Source organism: Rousettus aegyptiacus, unplaced genomic scaffold, assembly GCF_014176215.1.
Source record: "Rousettus aegyptiacus isolate mRouAeg1 unplaced genomic scaffold, mRouAeg1.p scaffold_m13_p_2, whole genome shotgun sequence".
NCBI classification, from domain to species: domain Eukaryota; kingdom Metazoa; phylum Chordata; class Mammalia; order Chiroptera; family Pteropodidae; genus Rousettus; species Rousettus aegyptiacus.
The window spans coordinates 14,498,728-14,519,833 of NW_023416295.1; the positions used below are offsets into that span (position 1 = coordinate 14,498,728).

At 34.5% G+C, this 21,106-nt stretch overlaps 1 protein-coding gene across 3 annotated transcripts in view; it reads left to right on the plus strand.

The window, feature by feature from the left end:
- Nucleotides 1–21,106, plus strand: part of USP37 (ubiquitin specific peptidase 37) — a 71,946-nt gene that overhangs the window by 14,594 nt on the left and 36,246 nt on the right. For all 3 annotated transcript variants that reach the window (XM_036237925.1, XM_016156691.2, XM_016156693.2), the window contains 6 exons: nucleotides 211–311; nucleotides 3,073–3,251; nucleotides 3,600–3,677; nucleotides 11,759–11,856; nucleotides 13,111–13,195; nucleotides 17,670–17,831. In XM_036237925.1, coding sequence (XP_036093818.1) covers nucleotides 211–311; nucleotides 3,073–3,251; nucleotides 3,600–3,677; nucleotides 11,759–11,856; nucleotides 13,111–13,195; nucleotides 17,670–17,831 — 703 coding nt within the window. The remainder of the gene's footprint in view (nucleotides 1–210; nucleotides 312–3,072; nucleotides 3,252–3,599; nucleotides 3,678–11,758; nucleotides 11,857–13,110; nucleotides 13,196–17,669; nucleotides 17,832–21,106) is intronic.

The following is a 21,106-nucleotide window of genomic DNA, read 5'->3' on the forward strand; positions in this document are numbered from 1 at the left end:
TGTTTTCAGATTTTTGCATGTGATTTAATTTTTGCTTTAGACTCTAGCTCTAAATTTTAATTATTTATGTGTATCAGATGTACTTTCTATTTAGAAAGAATTAGCTTATAAGCTTTATTTTATTCTTGCTTATAATAATAACATCTCTTTATTAAAATAAATGATTTGGGGTTTTTTTTGTTGTTTGTTTTGTATTTTTTTTTGTGCCAGCCATGAAACCTTCTCAGGGGTCTGGTAGTTTTGGAGCTATTCTGGGCAGCAGGACCTCACAGAAGGAAACTAACAGGCAGCTTTCTTATTCAGACAATCAGGTATGTTCACTTGAATCTTCTTTTTTAAAAACTGGTAATCATAGATATTCTATAAAGTAATTGCAGGAAGTAGAATTTAGACTATAATGCCTGATAATTCTGGCATTGTCAAAAGAGTATTTTCCACATACCTGAAATTTACCATTTTAGCTATGTCAGTCTCTTCAACTATTTTTATGACAATCTTTTTCAAATTTATGGCATTCTTCCCTTCTTACTTCCCTTTTATTGAGCGCAATTTATCCTTTGCTTCATGTCTCATGGTCATTATGAACCATTATAAAGTATAGTTTTTAAAAGCATAGCTTTGTCGTTAGATGTGTTTGAGACTTGGTGCTGACACTTACTAGCTGTGGGTCATTGGAGAAGTTACTTAAGTATCCTGAGCCTTAGTACCCACCTGTAAAATTGAAACAGTAATAGTATATTAAGGGTTGCTGTGAGATAATGCATATAAAAATACTTAGCCCACAGTACCATAGACTAACAACCCTATCAATGTTTGCTGCTATTTCTGTGATTCCCTGTGTGTCTTCTACATTAAGAACTTGGCCCTTACACCTTATGATACCACCGTTTTGTTGAGGTCTTTAGTTTTCTTTTCAAATAGTTTTTTTTTTTTAATAAATATTATTCAGCCAGCCATGAGACTTGCTGTGCACTACTGCAACTTAGTAGTCCTATTTTTCTTTGAATTTTTTTTTTTAAAAAAGGAAACCAGAAATAAAGAGGAACTTTGAAACTCTCCTGTAAATAAACTGATGAGTTCTGTTTGGCTGTGCAGAGGTGATTACTTAGTCCATTTACTGGGCTAAGCAATGAGTAAGATTTCATTTTTGTTTCTTTTTTATAGGATGAGTTTTTTTCCTTAACATTTTAGTTGATGTATAATTGACATTCAGTCAATTACACATAATTAAAGTGTACAGTGTAATATGTTTTGACTTATGTACATATCCGTAAAATCATAACTATATCAACCTAGTGATCATAGCCATTACCCTTGAAAGTTTCCTCATTCCCCCGTTGTAGTCCTTCCTTTTCTGGCTCCTATCTGTAAGCCACAGCTAATTGCTTTCTGTCACTGATTAGTTTGTATATTCTAGAGTTTTATATAAATAGAATCAGTGCGTAATTTTTTTTTTGTCTAGCTTTTTCATTCAGCATAATTACTTTGAGATATATCCGTTTACAGGAAGAAATTTAAATTGTTGGAATATTTAAATAAAAATATTAACATATATAACAAGTAAATATTTATACTTTCACAAATAATGATTCCCTTTATTGGGATTATAAAACCAATTTTGTGGATTGTGACTAGCATTAAATAAAAAGGGAAAGAATGGAATGGAGTGGAGTGGAGTGGAATGGAAAAGAAAAGAATATAGTAGAGAAGGTATTATATATAGTAACAATAAATATTGGTTTCTGAAACTTAGTTTTATTTACACATTTGTAATAGGTCGCGATTTAAAATATGTCTTACTATGAGGTCAGGAAAGGTTGAAAAATATGCAAAATAATATACATATAATATGCTACCATTTGTATAACAAAAAGAAATATTGATTTGCCTTTGCAGAGAAACAATAGAAAAATAACTTACGAGGAGTAGGAGAATGGGAAGTGAAAGAACTGGGTAGATGGCATTGGAGTGATAATGACACTTTTCAACATGTGATTTTTATAATGGTATTTTGATTTGTGAATCTTGAACACGTATCACCCATTCGAAAATAAAATTTAACTTTTAAACCATTCATCCAGATGACCGCAGAGATTTTTTTTCTTTCCTATTCAAAGATTGTAGTTCTGTGGAAAGTTGTTGCAAATACCTTCCACGGAGAAATTACATAGCTCTTAGTATAGAGTTATTAAACTTATCTGGCCGGGTGCTGGTTGAAAGCCCTGTTTCCCAACTCTAGATGTTCTTGCTGTGTCTTTAGGGAAGACTCTTTGATTCTGCTTCTGCCAGTCATCTCTGTCTCACTTTCATTTTCCTCATCACATATTTTTGTTTCATTTCTCCAAACCAGAACTCTCTCAAAAGTTATAGGAGGTACATATGACTTGGCATTTAAGTCGTGGCAACTAAATATCATTGTTGCTTCTTTTTTGTCACATCTGTGTCACTTTAAGACAATAATGCTGGGAAAAATAGAAGGCAGCAGGAAAAGAGGAATACAGATAATGAGATAGATTGATACCGTAAAGGAGACCATAAGCATGTGTCTACAGAAGCTGAGGAGGGCTACTGAAGATAGGACATTGTGGGTATCACTTGTTCATGGGGTCACCAGGAATTAGAATTGACTCAAAGGCACATAACACATGTCGCTTTAATTTATTGTAATCATAATTGGATTTTTTTTCTCTAAAGGTTTATTTTTGTGCTGGTCATGAGAATTATGTCTTGTGTATATACAAGACATACAGCCCTAGATCATTGAATCTTTTTAAAAACAATTTCTAGCAGATTCCTTTTTGTCTCTAGGTATGCTGTGGAATATTTAAGTTTCCAAGAGTACTGCAGGGAAGAACGTGTTGCTCAATTTATGACACTAGCCATGTGTTAGAATCACCTATTGTACTGAAAAAAATACTGATGAGTGGGCCTAACTCCAGATCAGTTAGGCTTGAATCCCTGGAAATGGGTCTCTAGTTGGTATTTTTTTAAAGTTCACTACTTGAGACTCACTGGTCTAAAAGTATGCCAATTGATTTAAAGATTTAGCTATGTTAAACTTTATTTCTACAGGCGTCTTCAAAAAGAGGAAGTTTGGAAACTAAAGATGATATTCCATTTCGAAAAGTTCTTGGTAATCCAAGTAGAGGATCAATTAAGACTACAGCCGGAAGTGGAATAACTGTCACTCGGACGATTCCCTCTTTGACAGCTACATCAACACCTCTGAGATCAGGATTATTAGAAAATAGGTATGAAAGACTTTTTATCTTTCTTAGTCATTACCTGTGTCTGTTATTTAATGTCTTCTAGGCCTTTTAGAAAGACCAATAATTTGAGAAAAAGAGGAGTTTGTCCTGTGAGTAAAGAGTGTTAGATGAAAATAGAGAGTGAATTTTTGGTAGATAATTAATATTTGTCTTAGGGTTTATGTCAATGACATGTATTGAGCATGGAGATATACAATATATTAATTTGAGTGTGGTGTGGAGAATTAGATAGCAGTAGTCACAGTTCCTGTCCTTGAGTATGTTTATATTTTTTAATAATATGAGTTATAACTTTTTTAAAATAATCTCTTTTTTTCCCATTCTCTTTAGGACTGAAAAGAGGAAGAGAATGCTGTCTTCTGGCTCAGAGTTGAATGAAGATTACCCTAAGGAAAATGATTCATCATCGTAAGTTGCTTTAAGAACCTTTACAGCCCTAGATCATTGTTTCTTATATTGGTAATTCCAGCCACTACAGAAGATTGGGGGGATGATACTCAATTTATGGGCATTCTAAAGATTGAAGAGCAGAATTTAAAGTATCTTGGTGATAGTAGATTGTAGGTAGAATAGAGAGATTTGGTCATTGTTACTGCTTTGGTTATTTCATTGTACTTCTCCCATCTTAGCTCCCCCCCCCCCTTTTTTTATGGGCAGTACTTAAAGGAAAAATAGCGCTGAAGAACTCTTAAGTGTTTCTTGCTGGCTGCTCTTTCAGTGTGAATCCCTTGTTTCCCACTTCCCTTTACCTATAAAAATATTTTTTTACCTTACTCATGTGAAAAGTTAGCTTAGGGGTAAAAAAGCATGTGAACTCCACATAGGTTATAGGCAAGAAGCATCAATCTTTTAGAGCTGTTTTCTGGGTTGAACAAAAGGGGATACACCTGTAACAGGACTGTCACCAGCTCATAATCATCTTCCTCCTTATAGGAGGGTATTTTTTATTTGTCTTCTGGTGGAGAAAACTTATACAGTTATTAGTTAATACCTTTATTAACACTTTAACAAATCAGTTGATAGTTAAGTGTATATTCAAGATCAAGGGATCACCACAAAGGAATTGAAAAAGCTGAAGAAACTTTATATATTAATTGGGATCTTGGTTCTGCTGCTATAATAAATGTAATAGGACTGGTGTGGTATCCGAAACTATAGTCACTGTGGACTCAGATTCCTTTTATTTTGTCGATCCACCATCCTTAATAAGTAGCTTCTGTTTTGTGAACCAAGATAGCTGCTTCAGCCTCTGCTCTCATGTCTGCATTCCTATTGATGGGAAGGAGGAAACGAGCAAAGAATAGGCATACTGCTTTCCTTTAGGCTGAAAATTGTGCACACCGCTTTTGTTTACATCACAGTGATCAGAACTTAGTCATATGGTTATACCAAGTTATAAGAAAGTCTGGGAAAAGTGCCCAGCCCAAATTCTAAAATGGCAAGATAAAATGGTTATTTGGTGACAACTAACAGGCTGTAGTAGTTTACCCCACTAGCCACAGAAATGCCCCTGTTCATCATTCTTTCCATACATAGAACACTCTCACCCTCATCCTAATGGAGACAGCATCCAAGTCTCATTTAATCCTTGTATCTGGGTCAGAGTCCAGTATCTCTGGGTGTTGTGCAGTACTTTCTATAAGGCCAGGTGTGCTTTGGACCATGCACCTCGTGGTCTGGTACCTAAAAACTAAAAGGCAAGTTAATCCGCATTTCCCATCATTGTTCAAGCATACCTTGGAGGTATCATGGGTTTGGTTCCAGTCTACCACAAGACAATATCAATAAAGTTACCTGACTTTTTTGGTTTCCCAGTGCATATGAAAATTATGTTTACACTATACTGTTGTCTAGTAAATGTGCAATAGCATTATGTCTAAAAACAAATGTATGTACCTTAATTAAAAATACTTTATCATTAAAGAATGCCAACCATCATCTGAGCCATCAGTGAGTCATATTCTTTCTGTTGGTGGGGGATCTTGTCTTCAGTTTGTAAAAAAACCAGTTATCTATGAAGCACAATAAAAAGAGGTATATCTGTACATTGCTAGAGTAGGCACAGGATATCCACAATAAAAACTTATGTTTAGAAAAGACAAGAATAGGAAACTGGAGGAGTCACTGGTCTATAGCAGCAGTAAAATCTTGCTAGGAAGAAATTGTGAAGGCTTTGGAGTAGATTGTTGATTAGCCCATGTAGCAGTCTCTGTTCTGTCCTCTGGGAGAAACCCTTGCTCATTGTACTCTGTATGACTCCTGGCTTTGTCCTTTGGTACGTTTCCTTTGTCTGTTATCTTTCAAGGCCATAGCTGAAGGTTTTGAGAACTATGTCCTTCTTTGGGGCAGTGCAGCTTTTGTAGCCTGCTTCATGCTGATACTGTTTCGAAGTTAAGAAATATCCTTAGAAGTCTAGAAGTTTTAGAAATCTAGAAATTTCTTTAGAGGTAGAACAAGCATGTTTACATGGGCTCAAAAATGAATCAGGACTAATATTTTGTTTTTGTTTTAATAAAACTTAAATTTTAGAATAATTTTAGATTTACAGAAAAGTTACAGAGATCTGGAATGTTCCTATGTACCACTCACTCAGTTTCCCCTGATATTTACATCAAAGTTTTTTCATAAGACTGCTTTTGCAGTTACCTCTTATCATTGCCTCAGTTTGAGAATCAAAAGCAATTGGATTTTTTGGTCCCATATGGTCTCACATTACCAGACAATTTCAATTCTAGGTCATTGGCCCAGAGAGATATATTCTTTTTTATCCTTGCTTGCAAGCTGGCTAATTCTTGACCAAATTCATCTGTCTCCAGTAGGACCTTTTTGAAGGCAATAAGAAGCACTAATACAAACTAGTGTTCTTAATTGTCTCAATCTTTTCCTTTAGAGCTATAGGTTTGGCAAGTATGAAGTCTGCCTCCCAAGACATTACAGATGGCAGTTTTACCAATATTTTGCTGAGAGATGACAAGTCACCAGCTTTCTAGTCTGCAATATTTGTGTCCTTACCCTCTACTTTCCTACTCAGCTAGTATTATATATTTTAGGTTTGTGGTGGTAGAATCCTACTTCTAGTAACAAAATTATATTTTCAGGATCCAGTCGTAGGGTGCAAAATTTACTCTAGTTTACATACAAAGATATTTGCATATAGAGAGTATTAAAGGGCTTATAGAATCATTAGGAAAACTGAAAGGGTAGGCTCTAAGTTAAACTTTCAGGAATAATTTTTGAGAGCCATGCCCCAGATGGGGTCATTAAAGATGCATCTGAATGTCATGAAACAGCTAATTGGAAGCTGTTATGAAAGCTATGAACTATAGGACCATGCTGCCACTGCCAAGTTTGGAAATCCTCTACAGCATTGGTCCCCAACCTGTTTGGCAGCAGGGACCAGTGCTCCTATGAGAATCTAATGCCTGATGATCTGAGATGGAGTTGAGGTGGTGATACTAGTGCTGGAGAATGGATGCAAATACAGATGAAGCTTCGCTTATTGACCTGCTGCTTACCTCCTACTATGAGGTCTGGTTCCTAAAAAGCCACGTACCGGTACCAGTCTGCATCCCAGGGTTTGGGTCCCCTGCGCTACAGAAAAACCAGGCACCTCCAAAATGATGTTTGCCATCATAAGTAGCAGAACACGTGACCTCTGACTTTCTTCCACTTTGCAGATATTGCACAAGTACATGTAATTGCCATATCTTAAATCATATCCTGAACACTAAATTGGAAATGTAATTTTTTAGTTTTCTGGCTTCTATAGAACAGGGACGTAGGTATACAGAATGTGGTTATAATGGACCGTTGCATGCCGGTTCACCACATTTACCATACTTTGGGGAAGAAGTTCCAGTTGTTCTACTTGGAATTCTGTCTGATGGGCTCTAAATTTTGATCATAATAATACTTCTTACACCATCACAGTTAGATTTTCTTTCTTTCTTTCTCTTTCTTTCTTTCTTTCTTTCTTTCTTTCTTTCTTTCTTTCTTTCTTTCTTCCCTTCCTCTTCTTCCTTCCCTCCCTCCCTCCCTTCCTTCCTTCCTTCCTTCCTTCCTTCTTTCTTAAGTTTGAGCTTCCTAGAAGCAAACTCTAGATGAATACCCTTTGCAAGTAACTTATTAAAGAAGTACTCATAGGAGAGACCAGTAAGAGTGGCGAAAGCAGATAGGGAAGAGGGGGAAGCCATTCAAGGACGTGATCTTAAGTAAAGCTCCCACAGAACATAGGCTTCATTTTGATCCAGCAGGGGAACTCTGGGTTTGCCCCAACCTGAGGTAAGGAAGATGGGCTTTCACGTTCCCACACTGCACAGTGTTTGGTTAATAGGTACTCTAGAGCTCTTCCCAGCTGGGCATAATATTTTAAGTAACCTGAAGTAGGCCTCTGAAGAACTGCAGGTGGTGGCTGTTGAAAAAGCAACAGTCTGGAGATGTGAAAAGTATAAAAAGGGATCTGAGGGACTCTGATGGAGCATCACTATTAAGTTCATTCCATCTCTTCACAGATTCTTCACATTCATGTTTTCCAGTTTCTGGGTGAGACTCTTACAAAAGGAGGGTTAGTTGGATGAGCTACAGTCCTTATTGCTACAAATAGCCTTGAGGCTATAACTAATATAATCATCATCTTTACAATTCATTCTAGATTTGCTGCATCTTCTACTAACACTTCTGCTGGTGTTGGTGGTTTGCCTGGTGGTATGACTAGAATCTTCATCTTTGAGGGGTCTTAGCTCCTGGTCATCACGTACTTGTCAGGCTGTGGGTGCTATAATTGCCCAATCATAGTAAAACTGAGCATGAGAACACTAAGAGATTTCCTAGTGAATCCCCTTTATTTCAAGCATATTCCTCCTGCCCTCATTATATAGCAGCAACCCTACTTCTTTATAATAAAGTCAGTTACTCCTGCAGGTATGGTAACTCTTTTCTTTGTCTGTTGATCTGCGTGCATGAGGAGCCCAAAAGGACTAGGTAGCAGCCATAACTTTAAATTAAATGAGACTCTTACTGTTCCTCCTGGTAAAAAAGTTTCCCCTCAGAACCAGGACTTCTGGACCCACAAAATCTAAATCAAGAGGATAGGAAACAAATTCTTCAAGTGAGTTACTGATATAATAGTGAGTGGAATATTCCTACTTTACGCCTTGGTTTCCAGACCCACATATTCTCTATAAATGTAATGGTTTATTGGTTTAAGGTATATATTGTATATTGAAAGATACCCCATTCCTAATGAGATCATCTCTAAGCTATACCTTTAAAGACTATTAGAACACTTTATCAGGCTATCAACTTTAGGGTTATAACCATATGTGGTAGGATCAATGGCTTCTTTGGCTGTAAGCCCTATTGTACCTCCTTTTCTTTTGTATAATGTTGGTTCCTTGCTCTAGGATGATGTTATGTGAGATTTCATATTGGTAAATCAAATACGCTTATGAGCTCTCAGATAATGATGTGGCCAAGGCACTGTGGGCAGGAAAGGCAAAAGTGAACATAAAATACATGCCAGTCCCAGTCAGGATTAATTGCTGCCCTTTCTAGGATATAAGGAATCTAATGTAATCTGCTTGTCACCAGATAACTGGTTGTTTCCTTAAGGATAGTGCTTGATCACAGGCTGAGCATCAGTCTGTCTTGCTGACCAGCTAGACAGAGAGAGCTAAACCAGCTTCTGTGAAAGGGAGCCCTGCTGCAGGGTGCATGTATAGCTTTTACCTTCGCCATCATGGCTGTTATTCATGGGCCTTTTGTGAAAGTGTTGGGATGACTGAATAGAAATTTGCTGGCATCTACTGGGCAAGTTACCCTGCCTGATTGTTTAATGTCTCTTCAGTGGAGTTCTCTGTTGAGCATGAACATGTGAAATAGATCATCACCCTTTGGGGATACTTCCATGTGGCTATCCATATACCTCTTCCATAACTCGTATTTCCTTGATCTTCCAGGCTTTCTTCTTCCAGGCCTGTGACCATCTATCTAAACCATTTGCCACCATCCGGAAGTCCATTGACCCACTTTTTTCTCCACACAGTAGATAATGAGTTTGCACCTTTCAAACTCTGCACAGTGGAGGGATTTCCTCTCACAGCTGTCTTCCAGGGTAGTCTCTTAGTGGGGCTATAGTGCAGCAGCAGTTCATTTTCATTTTTTTTCCCAACCAAGACGATCCATCCTTGAATCAGGCCAGGTTTTTCCTTCCTCTTTCAGATGGTCATAAGGAATACTTATAGAGATCTTTTCTTAATATCTATTCCTGTTTAAAGTACTGATCCCAGGCGTACCACTTTGATTTTATGATGGATACTGCTGTAACTACCCCATCTTAAGACTTTGTTAGTGTAATAGCACCCAGCTCATGATGGCCAGCTCTGGTTGGATAGTCCTTTGATAACCTGTAGTAGTATGCCAGGAGTGGTATGCATACTTTACAAATGTAAATTTTCTGCTGCAACCTGCACAGTGTTTCTCTCAAATCCTAAAGATCTAGGCTGCAACTTTCCTTAGGCAAGCAATTCTACGTAGTATCTTTGTCTTTAAATTGATAATTGGCTCAACTGAGCCTATCATTTTCACTCTTGAGTGGACAACACTCATAGCAACAACCAACCAATTCTTTATGGTTATCATTTATATAATATCACTTGTATCAGTTGGATATTACTGTATTACAACAATTTTAAAACTTAGTGGTTTAAAATAGTAACTATTTATTGCTTGTGAATTAATTGTCACATGAGTGGTCTGGTCATCTGGGCCAGACTTGGCTGATTGTAACTGGATTCTCTCATTTTCTCATGCATCCATGGTTACTTGGTGGGTTGGTTAGGGGTTGGCTGGTCCAGGATGGCCTTACTTGTATGACTGGCTGTTGGCTGGCTGGTGGTTGAAGTCATGAGGGTGATCGGCCATGTGTCTTTTATCATTTAGCAGGTTAGCCTGGAATTATTTGTATAGCATTGGCAGGGTTCCAAGAGAGTGGGTGGATATTTGAAAGGTGACTTTAGCCTTAGGATTAGGCTTTATTTATATGCTGTTGTATCTGTCACATTCTTTTAGGAAAAGTAAATCACAAGGCCAACTCCATTTAGAGGTGGGGAAAGAAATTAGATTTTTTGATGGGTGGGGCTTAGGTATAAGGAAGAGGACATTTTTAAAACAACTTTTTTGAGGTACAATTTACATACCATAAAATTCACCTCTTTTAAATGTACAATTCAGTAAATTTTGGTAAATTTATTGAGTTGCGCAACTATCACCGTAATCCAGTTTTAGAACACTCTATGACTCCAAGAAGATTCATTATGCAGTCTGCCACATTTCTTGAATGCTAGAGATATTGCATGATCCATATCTTCTTCCACTTTATCTCATCCCAATTCAATACAGATGTAATTATAATAGTATGGGATAACAGAGGTGTTATTATCAGCAATGGGATTTCTCTTGCCATTGCCAAACAAGTGGTCCAATTTCAGAATCCTGTCCTTAGAGTGTGCTTCCTAGTACCATCTGTTGTAGATGTAGTTCCCCAGAAAGCAGACCCTAAAATGGAGATTACTGTGCAAGTGATTTATTAAGAAAATACTCCCAGGGGACACCGGGAAAGGAATGGTGAAAGCAAGACAGTAAAGTGCAGGAAATGAAACATTAGTGTGATCTCAGACTATCCCTTAAGGAAACCAAAATAATAGAATATTATTAAGGATAGCATTGGGTACTGATATCGAAAACATACCTACATTGGTATGGGGAAAAATGATTTAAAAATGGGGTCAGAGGGAATCTGAGTGGAGCATCTAAGTTATATGCTACAGGCTTTATTTGTGATGGTTCTCCAAAAGTAAGTACTGTTAATCAAAGCACAAGCATTTATCTTAGTGAACCCACTTATATAAGTTTAGGTATTTGGTAATAATAGAGGAGGAAATGGGGTTTAAGAAATCTTAACTTTGTATTCATAAATTTAAAATAGTTTAATCACGAATTTAAATAATGTTGACATTTAGTAAATAGTATTTCAAATTTATAGACTATAAGAATATTTTGGTTTGTGTTTTAGTTTATTTTTATAATTGATTCTTTTAGTCTTAGTAGCTAAATCATTTCATCTGCTCTTGCATTTAACCAAGAAAATCCATATATACTTGCTGTCTCTGATTTGATTTTTGTATAAAATGTTCCTTTTTTTATTTTATTTTATTTTATTTCATTTTATTAGTTTCAAGTATATAAATACTCCTTCATTTTTGCTAAATTACTAGGGTTATAGATTGGATTGGCTTTTGACTTGGTAATGAAAGCTTATTTTCATAATTCTCATTTGCTTAAGTTGATGACCTCTTGAGACTTATAGCCTATCTTCGTAGCAAATCAATGAATTTAGCACTCAAAATGTAAATATTTTAACATGACAACTATTAAAAATGAAGAACTATATCTTTATATCTATATATATTTAATTAAATTATTAACTGTAGGAACAACAAGGCTATGACAGATCCCTCAAGAAAGTATTTAACCAGCAGTAGAGAGAAGCAGCTGAGTTTAAAACAGTCAGAAGAGAATAGGACATCAGGTAAGTATTTGGTCTTTATATAAGATATTCATTTGTTATATGATATATAGACTACCTGGGACTTACCTCTCTACTTTGTTCAGGAATACTGCATAATTCAGTACTAGTTATCGGGCACCAATTTGAATCCAGTACTCTGCTAAAATACTTTTAAAGTGCTAGAAATATATGGGAACTTTTATTCTCTTTACAAAGAATCCAGACTTTACCTTCTTCCCTTTTTAACTGCCTAGAATTCAGCCCTTTCATTGTCAAAGTACCTGGACCATAGAATGAATCCAAGGAATTAAAATGGTTGAATTTAAAGTTCATCAGCTTTTTAGAAGTTCTAGATCTTGAAATAATTGCCTAAAACAGTTGTTTAATCTTACCTTGCACCCTGTTTTTACAAAAACTGGAACTTAGACTGTCCATGAATTTTTCTCAGCGTTTCCTGCACTTAACCTATCTCTCTGATCCTGAACTACTTAGAGACTCAGGTATCTGGTATTGATTTGAATATTATGTCAACTTTAAATAAATTGAAGCAAACTAAAATATGTCATGATTTTGATAAATTGAGAGTTTAAGGGAATTCATTTGATCATGACTATAGGGATGGTCTCCTTTTAGTGGTTCAGAATTGTGACACTGTACCTCCTACAGAAATAAGTATCTCTAATATAATTTTTACTTAAGAAATAATAATACATTATGTAAGCTCCACTTATTGGTTTTCAGCTTTTATAATTGACCTATAGTTAGAAAACAGAATACTTAAAGATATAATAAGCCTTAACAGTGTTCAGGTACATTTGATAAAAGTTGATGTGGAAGAGAGAGAAGGAAGTAAGTAGTCAAGTGATAAGTTTCATGGAACAAAATACAGAAGTTTTAAGTATGTTAAAATTACAAAATTAATCATAAGAACTAAAATGTAACAAAACTAATAATTGGTTGGAGGGAAGAAAACAAGAGTAGGGGTGATGTAAATGAGAGATTTCTAATTTTTCCTAATAGAGTCAGCTGATACTGTTCAAAAACGAATAAATCAAAAAAAAGTAGAAACAGTAGTGTTATGGAGGAAATCAGAAAAACTAATTTTTAAAAAATGGAGCAGGAGGATATTCTTTGCTATTATAACCTTTCCACAGTATTTTATGAAAAGAAAGGGAGATAAGAGTTAAATATAAACAAACCCAATGTATAATTTTATTATTAATTGAACTTGAATGGTGATTTAGAAATTAAATTTTTCCTGTGTTCATTTTATAGGGCTTTTACCTTTGCAGTCGTCATCCTTTTATGGTAGCAGAGCTGGATCCAAAGACTACTCTCCTGGCAGCACTAATCTAGACAGGTATGCATTGATTATATGCCTTGCAAAGAACTTGAAGAACTCTCTTCTTTAGACTACTGAATAATGGAATAAGCTGTGGGTTTTGCGCTAAGTGAATACCCTAATAAAATTTGATGAGAATCATACCACATCTCAGAAAGTGCTCTACAAAGGTTTTAGTTCAAGCTCTTCTTTTTTACGTTTTTCAAGAAAAGAATAAACTGAGTTCTAGGAAGATTTGTACTGAGGCCATAGATTGTAACAGGCAATGCGATCTGATTCTAGACCAGTGTATTTTTCATCATCCCGAGTGACAAGAATATTAAGATCTCTTCTCTGAGGTATTTTTAAATTGCTTTGTTGCTTGTGTATTTATTAAGCTACTTACCAAAAGTTAAGGCATTTTCTGTTTTGTTTCGTTTTTTTTTAAAACAAGTTTCAAATTAGTGTCTTACTGGAAAAGACTAGTCAGAAGTTTTATTGCTGATTCTATAGATACAGATTAAATTTTTTTTGAAAATTATTTGATATACAGACAACTGATAAGCCCTTGTTAAGAAGGCAAGATTACAGAATGCAGCACAGAGGAGCAATGGTAAATGTAAAAAGTGAGGGTAATGATAATGTATAATAAATATGTGATATAATGGTCTGTTAAGTTATAGTTCACTTTTTACTAGAATTTATTCAAAGTGGTAAAATCATCTTGATTATTTGTATAAAATGATTAAGATAAAGTAAAGAATTTGATATTATATATTTAGTCTTGAGTGGTATCTTTCAAGCACTTTATAACTTCAGTGGTAACTAAGTTGTTTGAATTTGAGAGGAAGGTTGACATATTTCTATTTATTAGAAGAATCTTAAAGAAATCTAAGTTTTTAAAAAACACCAAGTTGGTTTACAAATGATTTATTAAATATAATAAAAATTTCTTCTTAATATAATAAAATGAGCATACTCATTGTACATAGCAATGATTGAGGGAAAATATTTTTTAATGCAAAACTGCACTCAAAGATAAGGTGAAAGTTTCCAGATTCTTTTGGTTATTAAGAGAAAACAGATATTGAATAAAGGCTGAAACTATAAGGCACATGGAAAACACATACAGGAGTCAAGTGTTGAGGGCTGAGTCTTCAAAGCCAACATTAGATTGGGAACTGAACTTGACCCCAGACCAGAATTTGATTTCTTATATGAAGCTACATGAAGGCGGGTATGTAGAACTGCTCTGCTTGCAAGTAAACCAGGGCAAAACAATTTTGTATTATTGCCACTTGGGTTTGGAACCAAAATGTGCTGCTTGCTTGATGCTCCCTGAGCAGAGAGCAAATATATGAAAATGAGAATTGCTGTTACTGGCATCTGCTTTTGTGTTACCATCATAGGGACAAGAATTCTGAACCCCTAACATAAAGTTGTATGAAGATTAAAGGTCTAGACTGGGGAAACTACTGAGCATGTCAAGAAGGCATGATCATGGAATGCAACACAGAGAGGAGATGGTAAATGTAAATGAAATTAAGAGACTTATATTGAGCTCCTTGGTCTACCTTCTTTGTTTTAATAGCATTTGGAGGAAAAAAAGACTAATGAGAATAAAAGCAAGGAATTTGTCAAAGAAATAGTGGATGAAAATTACGAAAGACCATATGTGGAAAAGCCACCTCAACAAATACCAAACAGCAAATATATTTTTTAAAAAATTCACATTGTGGAAAGTGATGGGTAAAGATATTTTAAAAGCCACTAGAATATATGTTATCTATAAAGGTAAAGCAAGCTGACATTAGCAACAGTAGGAACAGAAGACACTAGAATAATGGCATCAAAGAATTCTATACCCAGCTAAATTGTAATTGAAGAACGCAGACACATAATGTTGTTTTTAGATAATACAAAGAGAATTTATTCAGAAAAAAGAAAATTGAACAAAGGAAGGAGTGGAGGTAAGAAATAGCAGTGAGCAAAATAATTTTAAAAGCACATTTTAAAATCCAAATACTTTTAAAACTTATTCTTTTGTATAATAATGTATATGGTAGAAACTTTAAAAGGTACAAGGTGCATATGGTGAAAAGTAAATCTCCCTTTGTTTACTCACTCCCAGGGGCGCATTTTCCCTTGCCAGAGGCAGCTACTTTAATAATCTTCCAGGGTTATTCTATGCATCTAAATACATTTTGATCATTTTTATAAAATGAGGATATGGTAGCATTAAAAGCAAAAAAATTAATAAAATATTAGACAAGAGGAAGAAATACAAGAGTGAGGAAGAGTATAGTTTTTCAGTTTGAGAGGAGGCCACAGTTAAGTTTAAACATATATCTTCCTTCATGAAACAATTAAGAACCTGAACAAATCATAAGAAACAATGGATCTTAAAATATTAGACATGAGTCAGTGAAGAACATTGATCCTTGAGAGATGGGAAACAAATGAAATTAGCCTTATGACTGCCCCAGCTTGCTTCCTTGAGAAAGGGAGCACAGAGAGGGAGAACCAGGCAGAACCCTGTGCTTTTCCTGAGTTCAGGAAATGGAGCTAGTAATCCAGAGAGGCCAAGGCAGCTAGAATTCACAGAGTACTAGAAAGGAAAGCTAGCTGCACAGAGAAAGAATTTCAGAGATCTGCAGAGGGTCACTCTTGAGTATCCAGGTGAGTGCCTATTAGCTTATACAGGTGAGAAAACAAAGCCAGAAAAAGAACTACCCAAAAGGAACTAAGGGAATAATAGTTGGAGTTAACCTAAATCCAGGCATAGTTTCTGTTCCTGATAGCAGTTTGAATGCTAAAAAAGGTTTTGCTTCAGTTAGGAAAACTATCCCTAGACTTATAGCTAGGAAAATAACTCATAAGGAAAATAAAAACTAATAAATATTTATTCAGATAATGACACAGATGATAGAATTAGTAGGCGAGGATTTTATAACAGTTATTAACCCAAATCAGTAATGATATTAAATGTGAATATGCTAAATGTTCCAGTTGAGTAGGATAGACTGGATTTTAAAGAAAAAATGATAATCTATTTGCTGTCGAAAAGAGTAGCAACTACAATATAAGGATGCAGAAAGTTCGAGAGCAAAAAGATGGAAACAAATATACCTTGCATTGTCCAAACTACAGTGTAAGAACAAAACTGATAGAAAGCTAGTGATAACTTGCAGGGTAGAGGAACTGGGTGTGTTTGGGAAGAAGCATTTGGGAGTTTTTGACATTAAATGATTGTTATATAGGTATTTGCTTTATAAAGATTTGTTAGCTCCACACATCACTGTTTTTTTTTTTTTAATTAAACCTTATTTTTCAGAGCAGTTTTAGATTCACAGCAAAATTGAGCAGAAAGTACAGAATTTTTATATACCTCCTGTCCCCACACACATACAACTTCCCGCACTGTTTGACATCCTGCACCACAGTGGTACACATTTGATTTTTATACACTTTTCTGTATAAGTATTCTACTTCACAATTTTTTTTTTTTAAATAAAGTAACAAAACCAAATAGTGGCTAACAGATGGCCTAGATAAACAGTAAGTTGTTCGGAGACAGTTTTTCTCTATAAAAAAGTAAATCATATTCTTATTTCATGACATACAAAAAAAATGAACATCTGAACAGATTAAAGACCTAAATAGAAGGGAAAATAACTTTTAAAACTTCTAAGAGAAAACATAGGAAAAATTTCTCTGACCTTATGTTACAGAATGATTCTTAAACAGATACAAAAAATTGAAACTAAAAGAAAAGATTGATAAATTTGACTATGCAAAAATTTGAAACAGAATAATAGACAAAGGATTAAAATACAGACTATCTAAAAATCTACGGATATTTAAGAACCCAGTATAAAACTAAGGGTATGCAAAAGGAATTCAGAGAAAACAGTTTTAAAAATATATTTGACTTTTTTAGTTATCAGGAAAATAAAATAATAATGAGATCATGTTTCACTTATTAGATTGGTGATAAAATGGAAATTCACTATTTACATGGAAATATAAATTGGTACAGCTTTTTGGGAAAAATATCTAGGAAAAGTAAAATGAAAATTAAAAATACTAACCTTTTTTCTTCTAAGCATATAAACTGGAGGGCATTCTCAAGGGGATTATATAAGAATATTGTATCATTTTTTGTCATAGTGAAAAAAGTTAACTGCCTAGATGTTTTCAAGACTAGGTAAACTAATGTGTGGTATTTATTAAGTGAATAAAAGTGAATAAAAAAGTAAAACTGTATTGTTTTCCTCCTAGGCATTAATTTGAATTATTTTGATGGTAGGTTAAGTGGGTACAGTATTTTATGCCTCTTCAGCTCTATATCAACAGACTTGCATCTCTGGAATTTTTTCTCACGTGATCATTATTACTGATATTTCCTCAAATTTAGATTTTTTCTTAGACATTGACTTTTCTGAATCTACTAGGGGGGAAAAGTGGCATTCAAAATTGTTTTGCTCTTTCATTTTCTATTATTTTTTTATAGGACTAATGTTTCAAGCCAAACTCCCTCTGCCAAAAGAAGTTTGGGATTTCTTCCTCAGCCAGCTCCTCTTTCTGTTAAAAAACTGAGGTGTAACCAAGATTATACTGGCTGGAACAAACCAAGAGTCCCCCTTTCTTCTCACCAACAGCAACAACTACAGGGGTATGTAAATCCTTTTATTTTCCTTTCTTTTTATGAATTGATTTAACTAAAGTATGTTTTGATGGATGTGAAAAATAATGATGGGAGGGGTCATAATGAGTACAGTTCTAAAATATTTGCTCATTTATTAAAGATTTATCACATCCATAAATAATAAGTCCATTTTCTGGTTCAATTTTTGAACTTTGGAAAATATATATATTGCACTTTCTTCTGTGCTTACCTGTTCTTGTCTCTGAGCCTCTTCTTTTCTGTTCTGTCTTCCAAATGTTAACCCTTCAGTTTAATTCTTTATTTCCTTTGTTCTTCATTCTGATTGGTCTACCTCAAATTGTTATCTTGCTGTCTCATTACCAGACAGCATTCTTATATTAGTCTTATCCTATTTTGTGACCATTTTTCATCTAGATCTTGTCATACCTTGATCCTGTCTCATTTTTTTTTTTTTTTTACTGCCTCCTTTTGTGTATTTTATAGTTTTCTTCAGAGTCTTTTGACATCCTTGTGAGTTACTCCGGGTTCCCTGTCTTACCTGCAGTGTTTCTTTAATTTCTGTATAGTACTTTTACCCATCTCTAGAAATATAGCTCTTCTTTTTTTGGACTTCGTCCAGGAATTAGAGTGTACTATTTTAAGTAGACTGAGTACTCAGGACAAAGAACTCCTTAAAAAAAAAAAAAGAGTATAAAAATGCCAGGTCTAAAGCATCTCAGAGGCTGCCTAATCCAGTGTTTTCACAAATCCTCCAAAATGTATAAAGCGAATGAAGAATGCAAAAAAAAAAAAAAAAAAGCACACATAACCTTCAGCATTACTAGGATACAAAGAATTCCATCACCTTTAGTCTACCTTCTAAGTAGAGAAGCAAACCAAATTCTAGCAGTGTACCTGTTTTTAACTATTTGAAGCCTGTAGTTGCTGACAGGGATAGGAGGCTTGAGAGAGTCCATGAAAACTTAGAAGACTTAGATGAGGTACCAGAAAAAAATCACCCTAAGAAAGAGAAATTCAAATAGCAAGTACTGTAATACTGAATATAGGTCTGGATATTGGTAAGTTCGCGGCATTTTACAGGGAAGGGACTTGAAAGTAAGTGATATTAGAAGTAACAGTCTCAAAAGAGCGTTACTTGGAGGGGAAAGAATCACCTAAATCTGGAGACTTGGTTTAGAAAGAAGAGAAAAATGGGAGGAAAATTAAGGGTTGTGCTGACATAAAAGGTAAACAAGGCATGCCAGCTCCTCTTCCTCTCCCACCACCACCACCAGCTGCCATTAAAGAAACCGCTTAACCATCAGAAGAGGGTGTGCTTGAATTAGGAACCCTACTCACTAAATGAATACGAACATAAAAAAGGCAGGCCAATTCCAGACAAAACTGTAGGGGGAAAAATAAACAGAAAACATAAAATATTTAGACCATAAAAATTTTACCCCTAAAATTGATGTGAACTGTGAGAAAACTGTTATGTAACACTCAAAATGTAATCAAATATCCCCAGATAAGCATTTGAAAATATGAAAAAAGCACAATGCATCAGGGATTCAAACTGAAAATTAAAATGACCAATCAAGAAGAAATGACAGTTGCCTGAAATGAGAAAAGATAAGAAGAAAGACATCATATCAAAAATTAAGTCTGATTAAAGGCCCCCAAGGGAAACCAAATTCAAATGAAAATTAGGAAGTGTCTTTGAAGAAAAACAAAAATAACCCAAGAGGCCAGAAATGATATAAAGAACTATAAACAGTAACAGAGAAAAATAGTTGAACTGGAAAACAGGTAAGGAATGTCCAATGTTAGATATACTGTCTTCCAGCAGGGGAAAAAAGTGAAACAGAACTAGTATTTAAAACTGTAACCCCAAAAAACTTTCCAGAAATAAAATTACTGAATCTGTAAATTGAAAGAGCCCTCTAGGTACCTAGAAAATTGAATGATCTTAGTACAACTATTAGACTTTAAAGATTAAAGGAAAAATCCTCTGTGCCTTGAGTTTCACAAAGATGAAATAATTTATCTAGTATAAATCTAGAAATAGATTGACACCAGACTTCTCAAAGTCATCATTCAAACAACACAACATCGTTTTTAAGAAACTTGAGGAAAGAAAGGATGAACATAGATGTTATGCCAAACCAAGCTATCAGGTATGCAAACTGGAGAAAATAAATTTTGAACTGGAAGAGCTCAGAATACTGTGTTATAAGTATGCTCTTCCTGAGAGACACTGACAAAAAATAAATGGTGAACATTTCATACATTCCATTGTAGAGCTAAGACTAAACCAATAGTGTTAACACATGTAAAAGGATGGTATATAAACAATTAGGTCTTTTAAGAAAGAAGTACAATTATAACTAAAAGAAAATGGAAATGGACAAAGAAGAAAGTAGAATAATATAATTGTGTCATTAGTAAAAGGCGTGAGTCAAAGGATGCCATTTAAAATAGCTAGGTAGTAAAAGAAAAGCTTAAGAAACAAGGGTTAAGGTCACTATACAAAAATATAAATACACATATAACCAGTAAAACAAAAAATACAAGGCTTCTTAAAACAAAAAGAAATATTTATAAAACACACCAGATAACTAAGTAAAATTATAACAAAATGGTAGAGTTGACTCCAGATATATCAGTCATATCAAGAAATGTTATTGGACTAATACATCTAATAAAGAAAAATATTTTCAAATTGGCCCACAAAGCAAAACTCAACTCTGCTGTATACTGGAGATAATCCTAGAATAGTGATTTTGAAGTTTTAAAATAAAGGGGAGAGATTTAGCTGCCTAATTGGAAACAGTAAGAAAGCAGAGGTTGCAGTCCTTACACCCAATAAAGTAGAATATGTAAGGACATAAAAGATCTAAACAACATAATCAGATAGATGTGTAGATATATATTAAATGCTATCTCTTACAATAGAAGATATGCATTCTTTTCAAACACATATGGAACACTTACAAAAATTAATCATATCTTACAGCACAAAGGAAAAATCAGTAGGCCTCATAAAGTAGAAATAACACAGTCAATATCTTTTAATCACAGTCAAATAAAATTAAAAATTTAACTAAATGTCAAAAAAGTACTTTCCAAATAGAAGCTCTAAAAATCCCATTAAATTACCCTAGGCTCAAACACAAATTACAGATATTCTGAAGATGAATGGTAATGAAAACACTATATATCTATAGGAAACATTTAAATCAGTAATCAGAGGAAAATTTATAATATAAAACATATATCAAAATGAGAGTGAATAAATTCCA